This window comes from Mirounga angustirostris, unplaced genomic scaffold (assembly GCF_029215605.1).
Source record: "Mirounga angustirostris isolate CCGP_5_RB_7025 unplaced genomic scaffold, mMirAng1.0.hap1 SCAF_10, whole genome shotgun sequence".
Lineage (NCBI taxonomy): Eukaryota > Metazoa > Chordata > Mammalia > Carnivora > Phocidae > Mirounga > Mirounga angustirostris.
In genome coordinates, this window is record NW_026991718.1 from 38,665,666 (window position 1) to 38,685,497 (window position 19,832).

A 19,832-nucleotide genomic window follows, 5' to 3' on the forward strand; every position below is an offset into this window, starting at 1 on the left:
GGAGGATCATATTATTGCTGGTTGGCACCATCACAGCCCTCCATGTCCTGGGCACCTCTAGGCAGGAGAATCATCAGGCCACCCCTGGTTGGCAAGCACCTACATGGGGTGGCTGATGAGGAAAGGGTGCCCCATGTCATGTAGCACAGAAACGCAGGTCAGACAACAGAGGACGTGGATTTGGGCATCAGGAGTCTGAAGTCAAGTGCTGGCTCTGACATTTGATGGATGCAATGCTGGACAAGAAGCTTAACTTCCCAGAGCCTTGGTTTCCTGATCGGAGGGGTGGATATCAGCAAACCTGGCCCCTAGTCTTGTGAGGGACAAAGGGTCTTTGCTTTTCTTCCTTTACTCGGAAGTCACTTTGGAAGTTTGCCACAGGTAAAGAAATAAAGTGTATTTGAGAGTCACTTTCTTTCTCAGATTTTCCAGGATGTCTTTATGATGAAAATCAGCCACCTCCAGGTCAGCTGCAACCGGAACTCACCCCTCACCCCCGTCCACATTTCCTCAGTTTCCCTGAGCTGCTTGTCTGGGCTTGCATCTGCTAAGCAGGGGATCCAGACAGGGGTGGGTTCTCTGGAGACTGGATCCCTGGTATATTCGAGTGAGTCACAGAGTGTGAACTCTAAATAGCTGTTAAGTTGCAAGCACAGAACCTCATGATTCTCAATTGGCTTGGCGCAGGGATAAAGCATGAGGCGGCCTCTCCCAAAGTCTCTCTCCTGACCCCTTCCAGCCAAGGGTGCAGGGAAGCTGTGCCACGTAAGGAGGCATAATCAGGGTCACCATGGTTCAGGGTCTGATCCTCCGCTTTGCAGGGGCAGAAACTCAATTCTGTCAGCTCATCTGGGAGAGATCAGACCCTGGTAAATTGCTTTGCTCTGACCAAACTCACAGGAGCCTGGTTTATGACTAAAATGGCAATTCATTAATTTAGAGTGAAAAATATAACTGACAAGCAGAGCAGCTGTTTGTGTTGGCTAGTGAGCACGAGTTTTTCCCAGTAGGGCAAGCTTGAGAGTTAAGATTAGAAGGTTTCTTGGTAAAAATTGAATTGAAAGAAAGGACCTGAGTAGTATGAGAAGAGATCTGCCTGCTTTTCCTGCACTTGCTCACACCCATGCACACTGTCACTCACTCTCTCACACATGCTCTCACACGTGCTCTTGCACACACCCTCACACTTGCACACAATGCTCTCCAACACTTTCTCACACTTGCATGTGCTCTCACACGTTTTCTCACTCACACACCCGTAACTCGCTCGCATGTTCTCTAATACACTCACACTCACATATTCTCTCACACACGTTCTCTTACACACACTTCTCACACTCACATGCTCTCTCACTCCCACACACACTCACATGTTCTCTCACTCACATTCACATACTCTCTCACACATGTTCTCCCACTCACATACCCCACACACTTCTCACACCCACATGCTCTCTCACTCACTCTCACATAGTCTCACACACACACTCTCACACATATTCTCTCACACTCACATGCTCTCACACACACTCACACACTCTCATGCTCACACACTCTCTCACACACTTTCACACTCACCATCACACTGACCTCTTTCCCTCATTTTGACCAATAAACCCGTTTGTCCAAGACAGAAACCTGGAATTGCCTTCAACTTCTGCCTCCCCCTCACCACCCAACTCCATACACACACCCAGTTGCTGACGGTGTCCGTCTCTATCCCCCTAATAGTACTTCAAACCAGGTCTCTCCTCCAGTGCTGCCACTCTCTTAAATGTGGTTCTTACCACGTTTTCCCTGGAATGCTACAGTGGCCTACTGTATTTATTTTTTATTGCCACTGTAACAAATTACCATGAACTCAGTGCCTTAAAACAACACAAAGATATTATCTCCCAGTTCTAGAGGTCACAAGTCTAATGGCTCTCACTGGGCTAAAATCAGGCCGGAACACATTCCTTCTGGAGACTCTAGGAGAGAATCCATTTCCTTGTCTTTTCCAGTTCCTAGAGGCCATCTGCATTCCTTGGCTCCTGCCCCTTCCTCCATCTTCAGAGCCAACGGGTAGCATCTCTGACCATTCTTCCATAGTCACATTTCACTTAGATGACAGCCTCTTGGTGACAGCCAAGTTCACATCACAGGAAAGCTCTGGTGAGGAAGGTGCTGCCGATGTCACCACCAGGGACACTGGCTGCCAGAAGTCTGTGCCTTTGGAACAGTCCCTGCAGATTCAAAATCCTAAATACGAGCATTTGACTTTTCTAAGCCTATATAACAGGCCTTGTCTCCCACGAAGATCCTCATGCTGGGAGACTCTCCCCAAATTAGAAGGTATTGGATGTTGGTAGTAAAAACAAATAAATATAGATATAGATATATCTCTACTACAGTTACTTCTTTGGCTGCTCAACACCCACATTCACTCCTTAGCCCATATTTTGGCTTTAAAAAAACTTTCCAACGAGAATTCTATATGATTTATGTACTTGGCAAATCCAATTTTTTTCAGCTGAGTCCAGCACCAATCCAGTACCTCTGGCAAAGTCCTCTCCTCCTCTGGCTCTGATCTTACTATTCAGCACTCTAAAAATTAAATTGTCAAGTGAACCATCACTGACATACCCCATATACTATATTAGGGAGAGAAAGAGAATATGTAAAAATAAAACTAGTTAAAATATTTAAATCTATACAGAATACAGAAAGGAAGAAAATATGGATAGAAGCTATAGTCCTTAGTCATGCAAGTAGTCATGAGTTCATAGCTGGTATTCATGTCTTTTGTTAAAAGATAATTTTTTTTAAAAGGGTAAAATCATGACTCTTATACAAAAATAAAGTTGACACATGTTGAAAGTTTTACTTAACTCATTAATTAATAAGGGAACCAGTAAGGTGTTAAAAAAAAAATTCAAAGGAGACTCCAAAGAACAGATGTATCTGAGAAATCAGGAATGATTAAATATATTTATTAATAGATATTCAACTGATTTTGGAGGAGGGTGGGGAGATCCATTGGACAAAATTTATTTGCACCTCTATGGACAAAATCATTTGCATTGCAGTCAGTTTTGTATAACTTACAAAGTTGTAAAAGAGCTCAAAGATATTGAAAAACAAGACACCTGTAGAATCAAGATAATTCAGAAGGATGCTCTGGGCAGCACCTAGCATTTTACAGAACATCCATTCCAGACTCTTTCATAATTTTTCCTACTACTTCCCTCTTCTACCATCTAATTCAAGTTCCCTTTGTCTTCAGTTAGAGCTTTAATTTAGTGAGTGGGGTTCCCTACCCAGGGGTGTGGCCTAAATCCTTCATTTGTGGGCAATCTGAGACCTTAGTAATCTTGCCTCTATAAGGTTGTAGTGATGATCCATTGACTTTTACCTCCGAACAAGGTGGTACTCACTCACGCAAGTGATCACACTCAGATCCCCCCCAGAGGATTCTTAACTCCCATCCACCCTCCTTCCTGCCACACTGCGTAGCAGCCACCCTGGTTCCCCTTGATAATCAGGATCAGTCCTTTAGTATCTGTTTCCTAGAGGCATTGTGGTCCTGAAATGGTCAGGTAGGAGTGTAGTTTGTGCTTTCATGTCATTGAAATCATTTTGTATCCCTGGTGAAAGCACCCATCCCTCAGGTACTAGAAGTATTAAAAAGCAGAATGGAGAGATTTGAAGATAAAAAACAAAAATGTTGTGAATCAGTTAGACCAGTGATTCTCAAACTTCAGTGTGCATGTAGAATGAATAGAGGATTTTATTAAAATGCAGATGCTGATCCATTATGTCTGGGGTGCGTCCTGAGGTTCTACATCTCTAAGAAGCTCCTAGATGATTCCATCTCTAAAAAGCTCCTAGATGATTCCAACGGTACTGACCCATGAACCACAATTTGAGTTGCAAGAAGCTGGTAATAGGCTTACCCATAAGAAACACCGCTCTCATTTCCTTGGTCCCTGAACCTTTAGATTCTGGCTAAGCTGCAGAAGCATGTGTTAGTTACTGGTTCATGGAAGAAACTGCATCCTCCAGGGCGGTGCATCAATCACACAGAATGCTGACTCCCCCCTGGTTCTCTTTCTGAACTCTCCTCAAGCTGTTGCAACACCCTTTAAAGCTGGCTGCCTCAAGGCAGTGGGGGGGTGGGGTGCACAGTAAGATCAGAGACTCCCCAAAGTGTCAGCCTATTGTCTTGGATTTCTTTTCCTATTAAAGAAGGTCCTTGGTTAGAAGGAGTGTTGGGTGGCATGCATCAAAATGAAAAGGACACTGAGTCTACAACTTATTCTACAGCTGCCAGAAACATGGCAGCAGGAAAAGCAAGTCCACATGCAGAATAAGTGAATATTCCAGAAAAGATTCTGCTGCCTTTTCTGGGAGGGAAGGGGCCTGGTACAATGAGCCTGATTCCAGGAGTTTGGCTGGGGCCATGAGATATGGTACCATCATAGAGATGCTTGTGCCGCTGCTGGTAACTTGGTCTCTGAGTGGTGGTTTGGGCAGGTAAGTCTTGGTGAGAGGGATTCCACATTGCCAAGCCCACCTGCTACCTCTCTCCCTTCCACATGGCCACTGGTACGTGAGCACATTGAACATGCACTATCATCCTGGGGTAAGTGTCTAGCTGACATCCACAGGGCTGGGCATCTCATGTACCTGATTACAAAAGCCTCCTCTGCCATGGGGACCTTTTGGTGGGCAGAAGCAGAAGCCACCAGTATCTAAATTCCACGGGCCTATTCACATCATTCCCAAACCACTTCAATGCCAGTCTCTCCGTCTTGTCCCTTCCAAGTACCTCACCATCTAGCCAGTCCCTACCTGGTGTTTTAAAATGTCCCTGGGATTTGTTTTAATCAGGTATGGTAAGGCATGCAGACACAGAAATGACTGTCATGAAGGAAGGAGTTCTTACGGTTTTCCCAGAAGTAGGAGACACAGCATGCCATGGAGGGCCACGTGGGGGAACACCCGGGTCTGTCAGGAGTCACAGGGAGCCACACTCTTTATTGTGGTGTCTGTAGGAAAGTCGAGGCTAGGCAGTGTAAGCAGGTTTACGATTGGCTACTTGGACTAATTTCAGCGGGCTCTGGGGTAATTAGGGCTGGGGAATATTGACTCAACCTGTGAGAGCCCCATGAAAGAGATCATTTAAGAGTATGGGTTCTGGACTGATCGGTTTGCCTATGAAAGGTGTGCTCCAGGGCATGTCCTTTGCTATCTCTAGGACTTGGTTAGTCCTGGGAGGGGCAGTCTCTCCCCAGCCCGTGAAGCCACAGATGCTAGAGCATCAAGAATACAGAGAATAAGAAAATACAGTTAAGATACCTGGTGACAGTGTAAAGGCATTACCTCAAGGCGTTTCTTCTAGGCTAAGTGCACTGTTCAAAGTTCTGCCTGCAGGGGACTGTCGCTTTTGCTACTCTCTCTACCCCTGACTGTACAGCGGTCCACGGTGAGCTCATCCCAGCAGATGGTGCAGAGTCATCTGTAAACCAGGCTCATACTTTTTCTTTCTCAGTCATAGGCAAAGTTAATTCTCTGTGAGGCTGAAGCATGGCTCAGATGCAAAAGAGTGTGAAAGACTTAAGAAATATTAGTGTGGCTGGAGAGATGAGGAGAGATAGGAGAGGGTCCAAAAGGGAGGTGAGGCTAAGGAGGTGACTACACCTACACCTACCTACGACCTCCCCAGCCCATGGACAAGACCTTTTGCAGGCTGCTAGGAGCCCTGGGGGCAGAGTCTGATGAGCTGTGGGATCTCAGCCTGCCTCTGGGGTTCATGAAAAGTCTCCAGGCTCTGCCTCCCACCCTCTTGCTGTGGTTTAGGGTCTTGGCTTTTCTCTATCTCCTCACTCCTGGATCCTGCCCCTGACCAGCTGAGAGGGACTTCCCAGGCATGCTCTGGATTTGCTCCTGGATATTACCCCTAAAATCAGCCATAGCTTTCTCTCCCGATCCTGGATGCTGGCCTACCCAAGCTCCCCTTCATCTTATAGGAAGCGTTACATAGAATCCCTCAAACTTGGCAAGTTCTATTTCAAACCTTGGAAAAAATAGGCATTATTTGGTTTCTGTGTGGCATGATGGGGAAAACCATTTCCTGGTAATTTATTTATGGTTTCCATCTCTGAGTCACATATTCCATTTGCCCTGTTAGGCTCAGCAAATCATTCTCAGACCCTTCTTTCTGCATGACAGTATTTAAAGTGAAGGAGTGCAAGATAGAAACTTCTTTAGGTTAACACTTCAAGCCTCCTCTTTAGCATGGCTCCCTCGTCTTTGTCCATAGTTTCAACCTCCTTTCTGAGATTTGGTCTTATCTTTTAAGTGACCTGTTAGGCATTCTTTGTGAATGTCCTGAACCCTCAGGCTCCCCTAAGCCTTATGGTGCTCAACCTCTTCTCCCTAAATCACCTCTTTCTTTATACTCTTGCTGGTGTGAGTGGCTCCATATCACACTATGCCCTAACTTCAATAAGCCCCTTTCCTCCTATGTATACCCAGCCATCCATTCAGCAGGCACTTGTGGGGAACATCTGTTGCCCTGCAAGCTGTCTAATTTTGCCTTTCTTCTCAAAAAGCCACCTAAACCAGTATTTCCCAAAGTATATTCTTTCTCAACATTTAAAAGCCATCCTTTCTTTCCCATTCACAATGTCAACATTCTAATTGAGTCATTCAAAACATATTCCTTGAGTACCTGCTATATGCCGATAATCGTTTTAGGTACTAGAGATACGGTGATGTGCAAGAATAACTTGTCTCCACTCTCAGGGAGCTTACAGCCTAGTAAGAAAAGCATAGGAATAAACAGGTACTGTCAAAGCAGAGTAAATAAGTGTTATGACAGGGAGCATGTATGAGACACTGTAAGAGGAAGAAAGGAGAAGGTACTTACCCAAACTTTGGACACTTCCTGGAGGAAATGACATTTAGGTTGAGATCTGAGGGCTGAATTCTGGAAGCAAAAGAAGATGCACTGTTCAGAGAACTGAAAGAGGTTCATTATAACTGGAGTGAAAAAGTCAAGAAAGTATTGGTGTGGAGAAGTGCTTTTATGGAGATAATTGGGGTTTTGTTCATGCAAGGACTTGCAAGCCAATTTAAGGAATTTGGGCTCCATCTTAAAAACAACAAGGAACTGTTGAAGACTTTAGGAAGGAGAATCATCAAATTTGGATTTAAGAAGATCATTCTGAATGGAATATGGAGGACAAATTAGTAAGGGGTCAGAGGTTTAGAGACCAAGCTAAAGGCTATAGTTCTATTTTATAGGAGATGTTCGTGGTCTGAAGTAAGCAAATGACAGAGAGGATAGAGAGAAGAAGATAGGTTCAACAGGGTGGAAGTGACAGAACTTGGTGATTGATTGGCTGTGTTAGGTAAGGAATGCAGAGAATACATTCTAGAGTTAGAAGAGAATGTCTAGAACAAAGCCTTGTGGAGAATATCTTGTCTAGAGTTAGAATGTCTAGAACAAAGTCTTGTGGAGGAATTGATGAACCTGAGAAGTAGCCAGAAAGTCAAGAGGGAAACCAGAGCAGTTGAGGTGTTGGGGGAGCTTTTCAGGAAGTGATAGTTTCCTATCCATCTGAAAGTCAAGCAAATCAAGTAAAAAAAAAAAACAAAAAAACCACACACCAAAAAACTTAAAAAAGGGTCTTGAAGTATGTCACAAAGTGGGATCCTCAGTGAGAGCAATATTAATGTAATGAATGCAGTGCACTGAGTAAGTGGGAGACGAGGAGGTAAACACTGCATATATAGATGACTCACTAGACAAGTTTATAGCTAAGGGTTGTGTCAAGGAAAGGGATTTTTTATTGTTGTTGTCATTGTCCTTTTTTTGTTTTTAAATTTTTAAAGAGATTTATTTATTTATTTGAGAGAGAGAGCATGAAGGAGGGGGAGGGGAAGTGGGAGAGAATCTTCAAGCAGACTCCCCGCTGAGCAGGAAGCCCAACCATCACAGGGGCTCGATCTCCTGACCCATGAGATCATGACCTGAGCTGAAACCAAGAGTCGGATGGTCTGAGCTACTCAGGCTCTCCATCACTGTCCTTTGTTTTTAATTGATGGTATTAGAGCATGGTTTAAATACTAAAAAGAAAAAGACAATAGAGTAGGAATTGAGGCTCCTGGCTGTGTATCTGGATACCAGTGTTGGGAATTCCTGGATCCTGGGCCCCAACATGCCATGAAATGTATAGTTGGAAGGACCTTCTTTGCCCCCTGCTGAGGAGCCTGTTCTGCTGCAGGTAATCTTGGCAGCATGTGGTCTCTCAGACAGCAGTTGCTCTTGATGGATTAAAACAAGATGGTTCCCAGGGGACAGTCTTGTTTTTCTGAATAAAGAAGACCTCTAAATAATCTGTTGAGACACATGTTTCAGAGTTACAAAGACAATGGGCATTCACCAGAGCTGCCTTTATTTTTGAAAGATATTTTTGCTGGGAGTAGAAATCTAGGTTGACTTTTTTTTTTTCTTTCAGCATTTTAAATATGTTATTCCGTTTTCTTCTGGTATTCATCATTTCTGACAAAAAGTCATCTATTGTCATTCCCCTGTGTGTAATATGTCTTTTCCCCCTCTCTCTTAACATTTTCTTTCTTTTTTGGCAATTTTACTGTGATGTGCCTGGCTGTGGTTTTCTTGTATTTATCTTCTTTGGGATTTTCTGAGCTCCCTGGTTCAGTGGATTTGCTATTTTTGATCAATTCTGGAAAATTTCAGTCATTATTTATTCAAATAAATTTTCTGTCCCATTCTCTTTTCCTCTCCTCTGAAATTCCTATTCCATGTATGTTAGACTGCTTGATGCTATTCCACAGGTATTGAGCCTCTCCACTTTTTTCCATTCTTGATTTCTGTCTTATTGACTTTATTGTCTTCAAGTTCACAGATTTTTTTCTTTTGTTGTATCCAGTCTGCTCTTAATTCTGTTCAATAATTTAAAAAATTTCAAATATTGTATTTTTTGATTTTAGGGTATCTTTTGTTCTTTTTAAAGAGTTTCCTTCTTGGGCTCCTGGGTGGCTCAGTTGGTTAAGCATCTGCCTTTGGCTCAGGTCATGATCCCAGGGTCCTGCGATCAGGTCCTGCATTGGGTTCCCTGCTCAGCAGGGTGTCTGCTTCTCCCTCTACCCTTACCCACTGCTTGTGATACCTCTCTCTCTCTCTCAAATAAATAAAATCTTTTTAAAAAAAGTTTCCTTCTTGGGGCGCCTGGGTGGCTCAGTCGTTGGGTGTCTGCCTTCAGCTCAGGTCATGATCCCAGGGCCCTGGGATCAAGCCCCACATCGGGCTTTCTGCTCCCACGGGAAGCCTGCTTCCCCCTCTCCCACTCCCCCTGCTTGTGTTCCCTCTCTTGCTGTGTCTCTCTCTGTCAAATAAATAAATAAAATCTTTTTAAAAAAACGTTTTCTTCTTTCTCTTGAAATCCCCCATCTCTTCACTCAATATGTCTACATTTTCCTGTAGCTTCATTAACATATTTATACTTTTTCAAGAAAAATAATATTGAACCTGCCCCTGTGTTCTTAGGATAAGTGTCTTGTTAAGTGGTGACAAAAGAAAAATTTAGATTTTTATATCCAAAGCTTTGTCAATAAGTTGTTATATATCTGTATATCTTTTTTGGTGAGGTGTCTGTTCAGATCTTTTGCCCAAATTTTAATTGGGTTGTTTATTTTTGTTACTGAGTTTAAGAGTTCTTTGTGTATTTTGATATTAGTTCTTTATCAGATACATGTATTGGAAATATTTTCTCCCATTCTGTGGCTTGTCTTTTCGTTCTCTTACCAGTGTCTTGCAGAGCAGAAGTTTTTAATTTTAATGAAGTCCAACTTATCAATTTTTTTCTTCCATGGGTCATGCTGTTGCTGTTGTATTAAAAAACTTATTCCCAAGCCCAAGGTCACCTAGATTTTCTCCTAGGTTATCTTCTAGAAGTTTTATAGTTTTGTATCTTCTTTTAGGCTTATGATCCATTTTAAGTTAATTTTTATGAAGGATGTAAGACCAGTGTCTAGATTCATTCATTCATTTGTTCACTCATTTTCTTATTCATTTACTGATTTACTTATCTGTTTGTTTATTTCATGTGATGTCCAGTTGTTCTAGCACCATTTGTTGAAAAAACTATTCTTTCTCCATTAAATTACCTTTGCTCCTTTGTCAAAGATCAGTTGACTATACTAATGGGGTGTATTTCTGGGCATTCTATTCTATTTGTATTTTTTTCAAGATTTATTTATTTATTAGAGAGAGAGAGAAAGCCGGGGCGGGGGGTGGACAAAGGGAGAGGGAGAGAGAGAATCTCAAGCAGATTTCCCACTGAGTGTGAGGCCTGATGTGGGGCTTAATCTCATGACCTGAGATCATGAGTCAGACACTTAACTGATTGAGCTACCCTGGCGCCCCCTCTATTTGTCTATTCTAAGAATAGATCTATTTATCTATTCCTTAAGCAATAACACTGTCTTGATTATTGTAGCTTTATATTAAGTCCCAAAGGCAGATAGTGTCAAGTCTACAACTTTATTCTTCTTCAGTATTGTGTTGGCTATTCTTGGTCTTTCACCTTTCCATAGCAACTTTAGAATCAGTTTGTTGGCATCCACAAAAGAATTTGCTGGCATTTTGATGTGGATTGCATTGAGTCTCTAGATTAGTCTGGGAAGAAAGAACTGACGTGTTGATAATACTGAGTTTTCTATTCATGAACATGGAATATCTCTGCATTTGTTTAGATCTTTGATTTCTTTCATCATGGTTTATAGTTTTCCTCACATAGACCTTTTACATATTTTGTTAGACATATTCCTGGGTAATTTATTTATTTTTGCTGCTAATGTAAATGGTATTTTAATTTCAAGTTCCAGTTGTCCAGATATGTAGGAAAGCAGTTGACTTTTTTTTTTTTAAGATTTTTATTTATTTATTTGACAGAGAGAGACACAGTGAGAAAGGGAACACAAGCAGGGGGAGTGGGAGAGGGAGAAGCAGGCCTCGACTCTGGGATCATGACCTGAGCCAAAGGCAGATGCTTAACGACTGAGCCACCCAGGCGCCCCAGCAGTTGACTTTTTTAAGACTTCATTTTGAAGTAATCTGTACATCCAATGTGGGGCTCAAACTCACAACCCTGAGATCAAGAGTCAGATGCTCTACTGACTGAGCCAGCCAGGTACCCCTGACTTTTATATATTAACCTTGTATTCTGCAATCTTGCTACAAGGTCACATTACATTCTTGTAAACAATGTTGAGTTTTGTTCTAGTCTGTAGTTAAATTCTGTAGATCATCTTGACATTGTGGCAGTTAAGTTTTACATTTATTGGGGCAGGAGTATTTCAGTTTTGTCCCTTAGTCTTAGAACTGATCTCTTAGTCCTGGGATGAATTTTTATTACTAAGATATGGCCTTTTAGATGTTTCAGTGAAAATTCCCAGATGTTTACCAAGCTCCTCCACTTGGCAAGACTTGAACTCTAAACTCTATTTCTACTACAGTGGGAAGAAACTAAATTTCTGCTTACCTTTTTCGGCTTTCCAACTTTTTTTCTCAGCCACCTTGGAGTATTTCCTGATTCTGTGCAATTCAGGGGCCAGGCAAAGACTTAAAGGAATTTATATATGGATTTTGGAGCCTGCCCCCTTATAACTTCCCTCTTTGGGATTTTTACCACTTAATTTCCAGCTTCTCTAGCAGTCTCAAATTTCATTCTCCAGCTCTACAGACACGAAGACTATAGGTTTCTTTTTGAGTTCTCTCTGTCCCATGATTTGCAGGCTGGGGATTGTCCCCAGCCATATCTACATGGATCTATCCTGGTGTGGTTTCCTTCCAGTTTCTACCAGCTTTTGATAGCTTTCTAGTGCCTTCAAGGAGTTGTTTTTAAATGTTTTGTTCAGAGTGTGTTATTGTTGTTGGTGGGAAGGTTAGTCAAATGCCTTACTCCACCATCACCAGAAACTAGAAGGAGCAGGCTAAGGAATTTGGACTTTATTCTGCAGGCTGGAAGATTTTAAATCAGGGAGTAGTTTGATAAGTTCTTGGTTTGGGGAGATTAGCAAAGGGGTGGTTTATAGGATGAGTTGGTGAGGGGGAAGTCAGGAGACAAGGAAGCAGTTAGAAGACTTACAGTAGGGATGCCTGGGTGGCGTCATTAAGCGTCCGCCTTCAGCTCAGGTCATGATCCCAGGGTCCTGGGATCGAGCCCCACATGGGGCTCCCTGCTCAGCGGGGAGTCTGCTTCTCCCTCTCCCACTCCCCCCGTCTCGTAGTCTCTCTCTCTCATTCTCTCTCTCTGAAATAAAATTTTAAAAATCTTTAAAAAAAAAAAAAAAGAAGACTTACAGTAGTTCGAGAGACAGGGGTCCAAGGCCTCTACTGGGGGAGAGAGGCGGTTGAAATGGAAAAGGTTGGTCACATGGGAGAGATTAAAAAAAAAAAAAAGATCTAGTTTCTGTGAGGGGATGTGAGACTTTTTCACAGGAAAGCATTCCTAAGTGACCACCATTCCATTCCAGAAAGTCTGGTCTGATTAAAGTTCATTCCAAAGTATATCTCTGTTAAGGCCTAGAGAGTTTACTAACCTGGTGTTAGTCTTGGTAAAATGACCTAACTAAATCCTGAGTCTCTCCTGGTCTGCTGGTCTCCCTGGCTCACGTGAAGGCTACAGATAGTCACCCAGGATCTACTTTGACCTTGAGCCTGGGTTATTTGTGGAAACAGCCTGTTTGCCTCCAGCCCCAATGTCTGGAGTGGAACTGGAAACAAGCTGTGGAAGGACAGGGAGAAGGGGAAATGCAGTATACACTGCCTGGACATGCCTCGGCATCCACTGTCTGAGCTTCTTGTACTTGATGTTGGGCAGCCAGCCATTTATCCTTGACCTTTTCTACTAGCGTGTTGCTTTCTCTTTCAACAGGTCAAATGGATGATGTACTGGATTATATTTGCACTTTTCACCACAGCAGAGACATTCACCGACATCTTTCTTTGTTGGTAAGTACTCCAGGACTTGGGACTTTTCAAGGGAAGATGTTGCCTAGTATCAATGGAGAGGTGGGAAAGGTCTAGAAGCACTTTCAACCTTACTTCAGAACAGAGAAGCAAGTGTAGGGATGTTAACTGGGATAGTTTTAATAAATTAATTTATAAAGTTGCTCTTCAAGTAAATATTTGTTCAATGACCTTATAAGAGCAGGTATTGTTCTTATAATATAATGATATAATGATGGACAAAATAAATACAGTTCCTCAATTAATGTAGTTGGCAAGGAAGTATTCATATATAAAAAAAAAAAAAAGGAAAGAAACAGTACACACAAGTTGCCCTTTAACTAATAAAAGTGGGTTTCTCTCAAACACCATTCACTCTCACCGTAACTCCTATTCACAGTTGTATATACTTTTAACATATTTATGTGTATATATACATACATACATATACACATTTTTTCTTTTTTTAAATGATGGCATTATAGTATACATAACAGTTCTCATTTTGTTTATTAGATTTATTTTTAAAATACTTTCATGTAAGCATAAGTAGATCTACCTATTTTTTTTACATGGCCACATGGAATTTCATGGTATAGATGGACCATAATTTATTTAATCAATCCCCTTTTGATGGAAAAATTTTTTCCTTATAAACAATGCCACTATTATAGCAATGGAGCAAGTAAAAAATTATAAGCTAGGTCCATGTATTGATATATTGCATCTTTTAAGGTGAAAGAGGCTGTGAATAATATATAGCATCTTGTTTCTATTCAAAGGGCCTGAGTTTCCCTGTACACATGTGAATGTATACTAAAAGTAGTTTTGAAATACCCATCCGTTAACCAGAGTTATTTCTGCAAGTTGGAATCATGGGGTTGGTTTTGTATTTGCTGTGTTGTATGAATGTTTTACCGTGATCAGGTATCATCAGAGAGAATAATAAAAATATTTCCATTTTGGAGAAAGCCCTTACCCAAAGAGGATCAGTATGAACTTAACCTCCAGAATGTCATAGGCCAGGGATGAGACCTGAATACCACTTCTGTGAATCCGGTTTTGGATCAATGGTTTTAATGCCCTTAGTATGTAGTTTTCCCCCCAAAGGAGGCTGGCTTTCATCTCCACTGGGAAATAGATGTCTCAGCTATTGTGGCCTGAAGCTCTAGGGAAGAAATGTGGATTACCTAATTTAATATGTTGGTGCCATGCACCCAGACAAACAGCAGACTCAGGATGGGGCTGAGTCTCCAGGAGTCTCCAGGAGTAGAGAAGGAACTCTGTTGAGCCATCCTTTGTCTTCCCCAGGCCGCAGGGGCTGGTACTAGGAGTCAGACCCCATATTGTGCAGAGCTGCGTTGGGGAGGTTCCTGCTCCCCACGTTGATGAGGAAAACAGGCCAGGCCCAGTGAGGACTATGTCGTCAGTTAAACATCATGGCTGGTCCTCATGTCCTCCAGTCTTCCCTCTGAACAATGTCCTGTGTGTGGTGCTGGGTGGCCTCTTGCTGTACCCCCATCCCTCCTCGTGAATATCATGGGGGAATAGTGTTAGTCTTACAAGCTCTTTCCCAGGGATATCGGCATTTCTGTCTCACTGCTTTTGGCTAAGTGGAAATCTGGTCTAATAATGGATGCGCCCTCCCTGGTAGCTGGAGTATGTTTTTACTCATGGCCCTGGAACTTTCGAGTTTCATACTTAATAAATGCTTATCAGCTATTTCTGGAGTCGATTTGATTTTGATTTTGGGGAAGAGTATGAGCTTTCCATTGCTGCCGTAACAAATTGTCACAAATTTAGGAGCTTTAAAACAACAGAAATGTATTATTTTAGTTTCCGTGAGTCAGAAGTCCTGGTAGAATCAACTGAGTCCTCTGCTCAGGAACCCACGAGGCCAAAATCAGGGTGTTGGCCAGCCTGGGTTCTTATCTGGAGACTCTGGGGGAGATGCCACTTCAGGCTTATTTGGATAATAGGCAGAATTCAGTTCCTTATGGCTGTAAGACTGAGGTCCCCATTTCCTTGACATGCGCCTCCTGCTTCAGCTTCAAGCCAACAATGGCATGTCAGATCCTTCTCATGCTTCAGATCTCTGCCTTCTGCTACCAGCCAGAGAAAGAGCTCTGCTTCTGCTTTTAAGGGATCATGTTATTAGATTAGGCCTACTCCCAATAATCCAATATAATTTCCCTATTTTAAAGTCAGCTGATTAATAATCTCAATTACATCTTCAGAATCCCCTTTGCCATGTGAAGGAAACATATTTGTGGGAGTAACATCAGGATGAGAAGGTCATGGGACCAAAATTCTGCCCACCACCGGAGGGCCTCTGATACCTGGTGTTTGGGTGCAATCCCCCTCTTCCTGATCCACGTGGATGCCTCATCTGGCCCATCTTAGTGGGAGCTGTCTAGCGGGTTTATGTATGGGAAGTGAGGGTCTTGTCCATCTTCTGCAAGGAAGAGGTTGGGAACCTTCCCTGCCTGGTTTAGCCCATAGTCTGGTCATGCCCTCAGCCTCCTTCCTCTTTCCCCGCAAGCCTGCAGGTATTACAGGTCAAAGTTGTCTTCGGGCAGAGTCTTCCCACTCCTTCCTCCCTCTTGCTCTGGGAATGGCACAGAACAGGCTGATCAGACAGACAGAACCCTATTCCCCTCCTTCCAGGGACACGGACACCAGCTTGGCAGCTCTGCACTCTGTTTATAATGAGAGAGAGAGAAATTGAGAGATTGAGAGAGAGACTGAAGCTTCTGTTATTCCTGGAAGCACCTTCTGGCTTCCTGGGAAGCATCTTTAACTTTGGTTCACTTCCAGGATTGGAGATTGCCCCTCCCCTTTATATTCCCTCCCTCCTCACTCCTCGCTCATCCCCACTGCCCTCTTTCCTCCACTCCCCTAGGGCAGTTCTCACTTCATAGTTAACTTTTTTTAAAACTTTCTATTGAATATAAACAGCATTCATATATGGTCACAGGAGACAGGATGGTGTCTTGTCCACAATATCCATAGGCAATTTCACTTAGTTTTTTAATATTTACAAAACACTATATCATGTGGCAAAATGAAACTGAAACAATACACTAAAAAGTAAGGCCCTCCTCCCCCAGGCCTTCATTCTCTCTCCTCTCCCCAGGGATATGACTGTTAAAAATTACTTGTGTTTTCTTCCAGAAATTTTCTGCACACATTAATTGCATGTGTTTTGACAATTTCATCACGTGTCCAAACCTCTTAGGAAACAGTTACCCCTAGGGAGTGTGAAGGCATAACATCAGAAGGGTGGGAGCCTGCACCTCCCCCATGCACCCTGGGGCTGTGCACCTGTACCTGGGGGAGGCTAATACATCCTAGAGGTCAGGACAGTTCAAGGGCTTATCATCAAGGAATGAGCAGGGTTCTTCTCCATTTCTTGGGTGAAGGCTGGGGCAGCGGTAGGTCAGGTGGAAGGTGACTTGATTGGTAGTGATAGCATTGGTAGAGCCAAGCGAGCCTAAGGCCTCTGGGAAGTACAGGGTCTGAGTGGCTCAACTGGGAGACCCTTATGATACCTGACAAGGGCCTGGTCCTGGGGTGATGATTCCAGGGACAGTTTGAGATCATCCCCCCAAGTATACTGTTGTGTGTGTGTGTGTGTGTGTGTGTGTGTGTGTGTGTGGTGGAGGAAGTGTGGTGTGGGGAAAGGGATTATAGAATATTACCGTGTGTGTTTGGGGGGTGCTAAAGGAATCCTATATACCCACTTGATTGTATATCTTAGGTGTCTGAAGTCTACTACTGATGTTTTTGCTTTTGGAAAAGGGACTAAAGGTCTGGGATGGGAAGAAGACTCTTTGTTGTATATTGTTTTGGATATCTGAATTTTTAAAATGTTATGCATGTATTACCTATTAAAAAAACATCTTTTGGGTGCCTGGGTGGCTCAGTTGGTTGAGCGACTGCCTTCGGCTCAGGTCATGATCCTGGAGTCCGGATCGAGTCCCACATCGGGCTCCCTGCTCAGCAGGGAGTCTGCTTCTCCCTCTGACCCTCCTCCCTCTCATGTTCTCTGTCTCTCATTCTCTCTCTCGCAAATAAATAAAATCTTAAGAAAAAAAACAAAAAAAAAAAACATCTTTTACATAAGCAATAAAAGTGGTGCTGTGTGATAGATCCCTTGGGATTATGTGTGTATCTTGTATTGATGCCTGAGCTTGCTAGATTCATTTGCTTTCCCCCTGGGGTTGGTAAATAGTTGTTTTCAAGACAAAATTTCCTTCATTATTGATCACTGGAGGGTTCCAGTGTAGGAGAATCATGCCTCTGTTCCTTCAGCCTCTTCTCTGGGGTGGCTGTGAAAATTAAACAGTCTTGACATGACAGTGTCCTGAAGTTGCTGAGGGAATATTCGGGAAGAGCCTGCCAGAGGCAGAAGGCAGTGGACCCGGGACCTCGATGAGGAAAGCAGAGTGGGTGGAGCTGCTGATTTGGGGGTCTGTGTGAGAGTTGAAGGCTCTGAACTGACTTGCCAGAAATCGCTCTTTATTTTCAGCTGCGTTATGGGGGGAGAGAGGGTGAGTGGGAGGAATTTACTTTTCTGAGTCTTCAGACTAGCACAGGTGTGCTTTTCCCTCAGAGCATCATGTTTTAAGGGTACCCGCGATTTGTTTTAATCAGGTATGGTAAGACACATAGACTCAGAAATGGCTGTCTTGAGGGAAGAAGTTTGTTAAACTCACAGATTCCTAGAAACAGGAGGCACAGCAGGTCAGTCAAGAGGCAGAGGTAGGAAGTGTGGGCAAGAACCTTTATGGTGGTTTCCACGGAAGGAACGGGCAAGGCAGGGTAATTATGTTTGGGATCAGCTAGTCTGAATAATTTCAGTGGGCTCTGGGGTGTTGGGGCTGTTGCTTGGTGGCCGGTACCTGGCCCTGGGGTGATTAGAGCAGCTGGAGAGTGGCCCAGAGTGTGAGAGCTCATAAAGGAGGTGTTTGGGGTATGGGCTCTGGATTGGTTGGTTTGCATATGAAAGGCTTGCTTGTGGGCTCTTGTTTCCTATCTTTAGGAATTGGCTAACCCAGGGAGGGGCAGTCTCTCCAGAGTCAGGAAAGTCCCATGATGCCAAAGCATCAGAATAAAGAAAATAAAAAACATGGCATTAGTACACAGCAGGACAGCCAAATACCATTGCACAGGTTGTACATAGCACAAGATATCTGGCCAAGGTGGGAGGTGGGGCTGAAATTCAAATGAAGCCCCGTTCACTAGTCCCACGCTCGCAGGACTGCGTCCAGGTGAAGGGGCTGGCTTTTTCTTACACATACAAAGGCACCACGTGGGCTGGCAGAGGCCCATTATGACACTTGTCTCAGGTTGCTGTTCTATGTCATTTGTGATTATTTGATCAATCTCTGTTTTCCTGCTTGGACCATCAGTTCTAAGGATGCGAGACATCTTACCTGTTTCCCACTAGACTGAAAGCTCCAAGAGAGCAGGGATCAGGTCTTCTTTATTCACCATTGTGTCCTCAGGGCTCAGCACAAGCTGACATGTGTTGGTGCTGGTAAGTGTTTACATGATGAATAAATGAATAGTACATAGAACTTCTGACTCCAGAATTGTAGGTTACCTGCACCCTGAACTCTTCTCTTGGCACCAAAAAGATCAAGTTCTGTTCACCTGCCATAGAATTGATTAGGGTGAGTAGCATCCTCTTTGCTGGCGAGAGTTGGGCTCCTGTCCCTGCCTCTTTTGGGACCGAAAAGACAGCCAAGAAGGGGAAGCTTTTTATTCTCAGTCTGGAGATTCTCTGTCAGCTCCTCCCTATTCTAAATCCTCCAGGGGTTTGTGCCTTCTTGGCCACTGGTGAAGAGTGAGTGACTAGGTATAGGGCACAGAAGGCCATGGCCTTCTGAACCTGTAGGCTGTGGCTGGAGCCCCGGCTCCAACCTCAACAAGTGGAACCCTGCAGGAAGCCCCAGGGGTGCCAGGCATGGCCATAGGGTGATTGCTGGAGAGAAGCTGGATCCCTGGCTTGCTCTGACAAAAAGAGAAAACAAGAACCTGCTTTCAAAAGAAGCCTTGGTTGCGGGGGCGAGGGCGAGGGGGGGCGGTTGCTGGCTGGCTCAGTCAGTAGAGCCTGTGACTCTTGATCTCGGGGTTGTGAGTTTGAGCCGCATGTTGGGTGTAAAGATTGCTTTAAAAAATAAAATCTTAGGGCACCTGGGTGGCTCAGTCGGTTAAGCGTCTGCCTTCGGTTCAGGTCATGATCCTGGAGTCCCGGGATCGAGTCCCGCATCGGGCTCCCTGCTCAGCAGGGAGCCTGCTTCTCCCTCTGACCCTACTCCCTCTTGTGCTCTCTCTCAAATAAATAAATAAATAAAAATCTTAAAAAAAATAAAAAATAATAATAAAAACAAAATCTTAGAAAAAGGGAAAAAAAAAAAAAGGAGGCCTTGGGCTTTTGCTCTGTGTTTACACTTCACCGGGGGCCTGCAGCTAGGTGCGGGCAGGAGGGGTGTCTGCGCTGCAGGGTCTCAGGGCCGTGTTGCCGAGAACCTAACTGAACGTGTATTTTCTCATCTCTCTCCAGGTTTCCATTCTATTATGAACTAAAAATAGCATTTGTAGCCTGGCTGCTATCTCCCTACACAAAAGGCTCCAGCCTCCTATACAGGAAGTTTGTACATCCCACGCTGTCTTCAAAAGAAAAGGTAATTTATGCTGCTCAGCCTTTCACTCCTTCCAGCAAGTAAAAAATTTAAAAAGCGATCAGTAAAATGGACAGAGTGTTTTATTGTAGGAGACCCTAGAGTGTCTGTTTGCCTCC

The 19,832-nt window shown here is 43.6% G+C and overlaps 1 protein-coding gene across 8 annotated transcripts in view; it reads left to right on the top strand.

The window, feature by feature from the left end:
- Positions 1 to 19,832, top strand: part of REEP1 (receptor accessory protein 1) — a 104,763-nt gene that overhangs the window by 50,463 nt on the left and 34,468 nt on the right. For all 8 annotated transcript variants that reach the window (XR_008506864.1, XR_008506863.2, XM_054509732.1 and 5 more), the window contains exons 3-4: positions 12,951 to 13,027; positions 19,596 to 19,716. Coding sequence is in view for 6 of the 8 variants with exons in the window: in XM_054509732.1 (XP_054365707.1) it covers positions 12,951 to 13,027; positions 19,596 to 19,716 (198 nt within the window). In the remaining 2 variants the exon portion in view is untranslated. The remainder of the gene's footprint in view (positions 1 to 12,950; positions 13,028 to 19,595; positions 19,717 to 19,832) is intronic.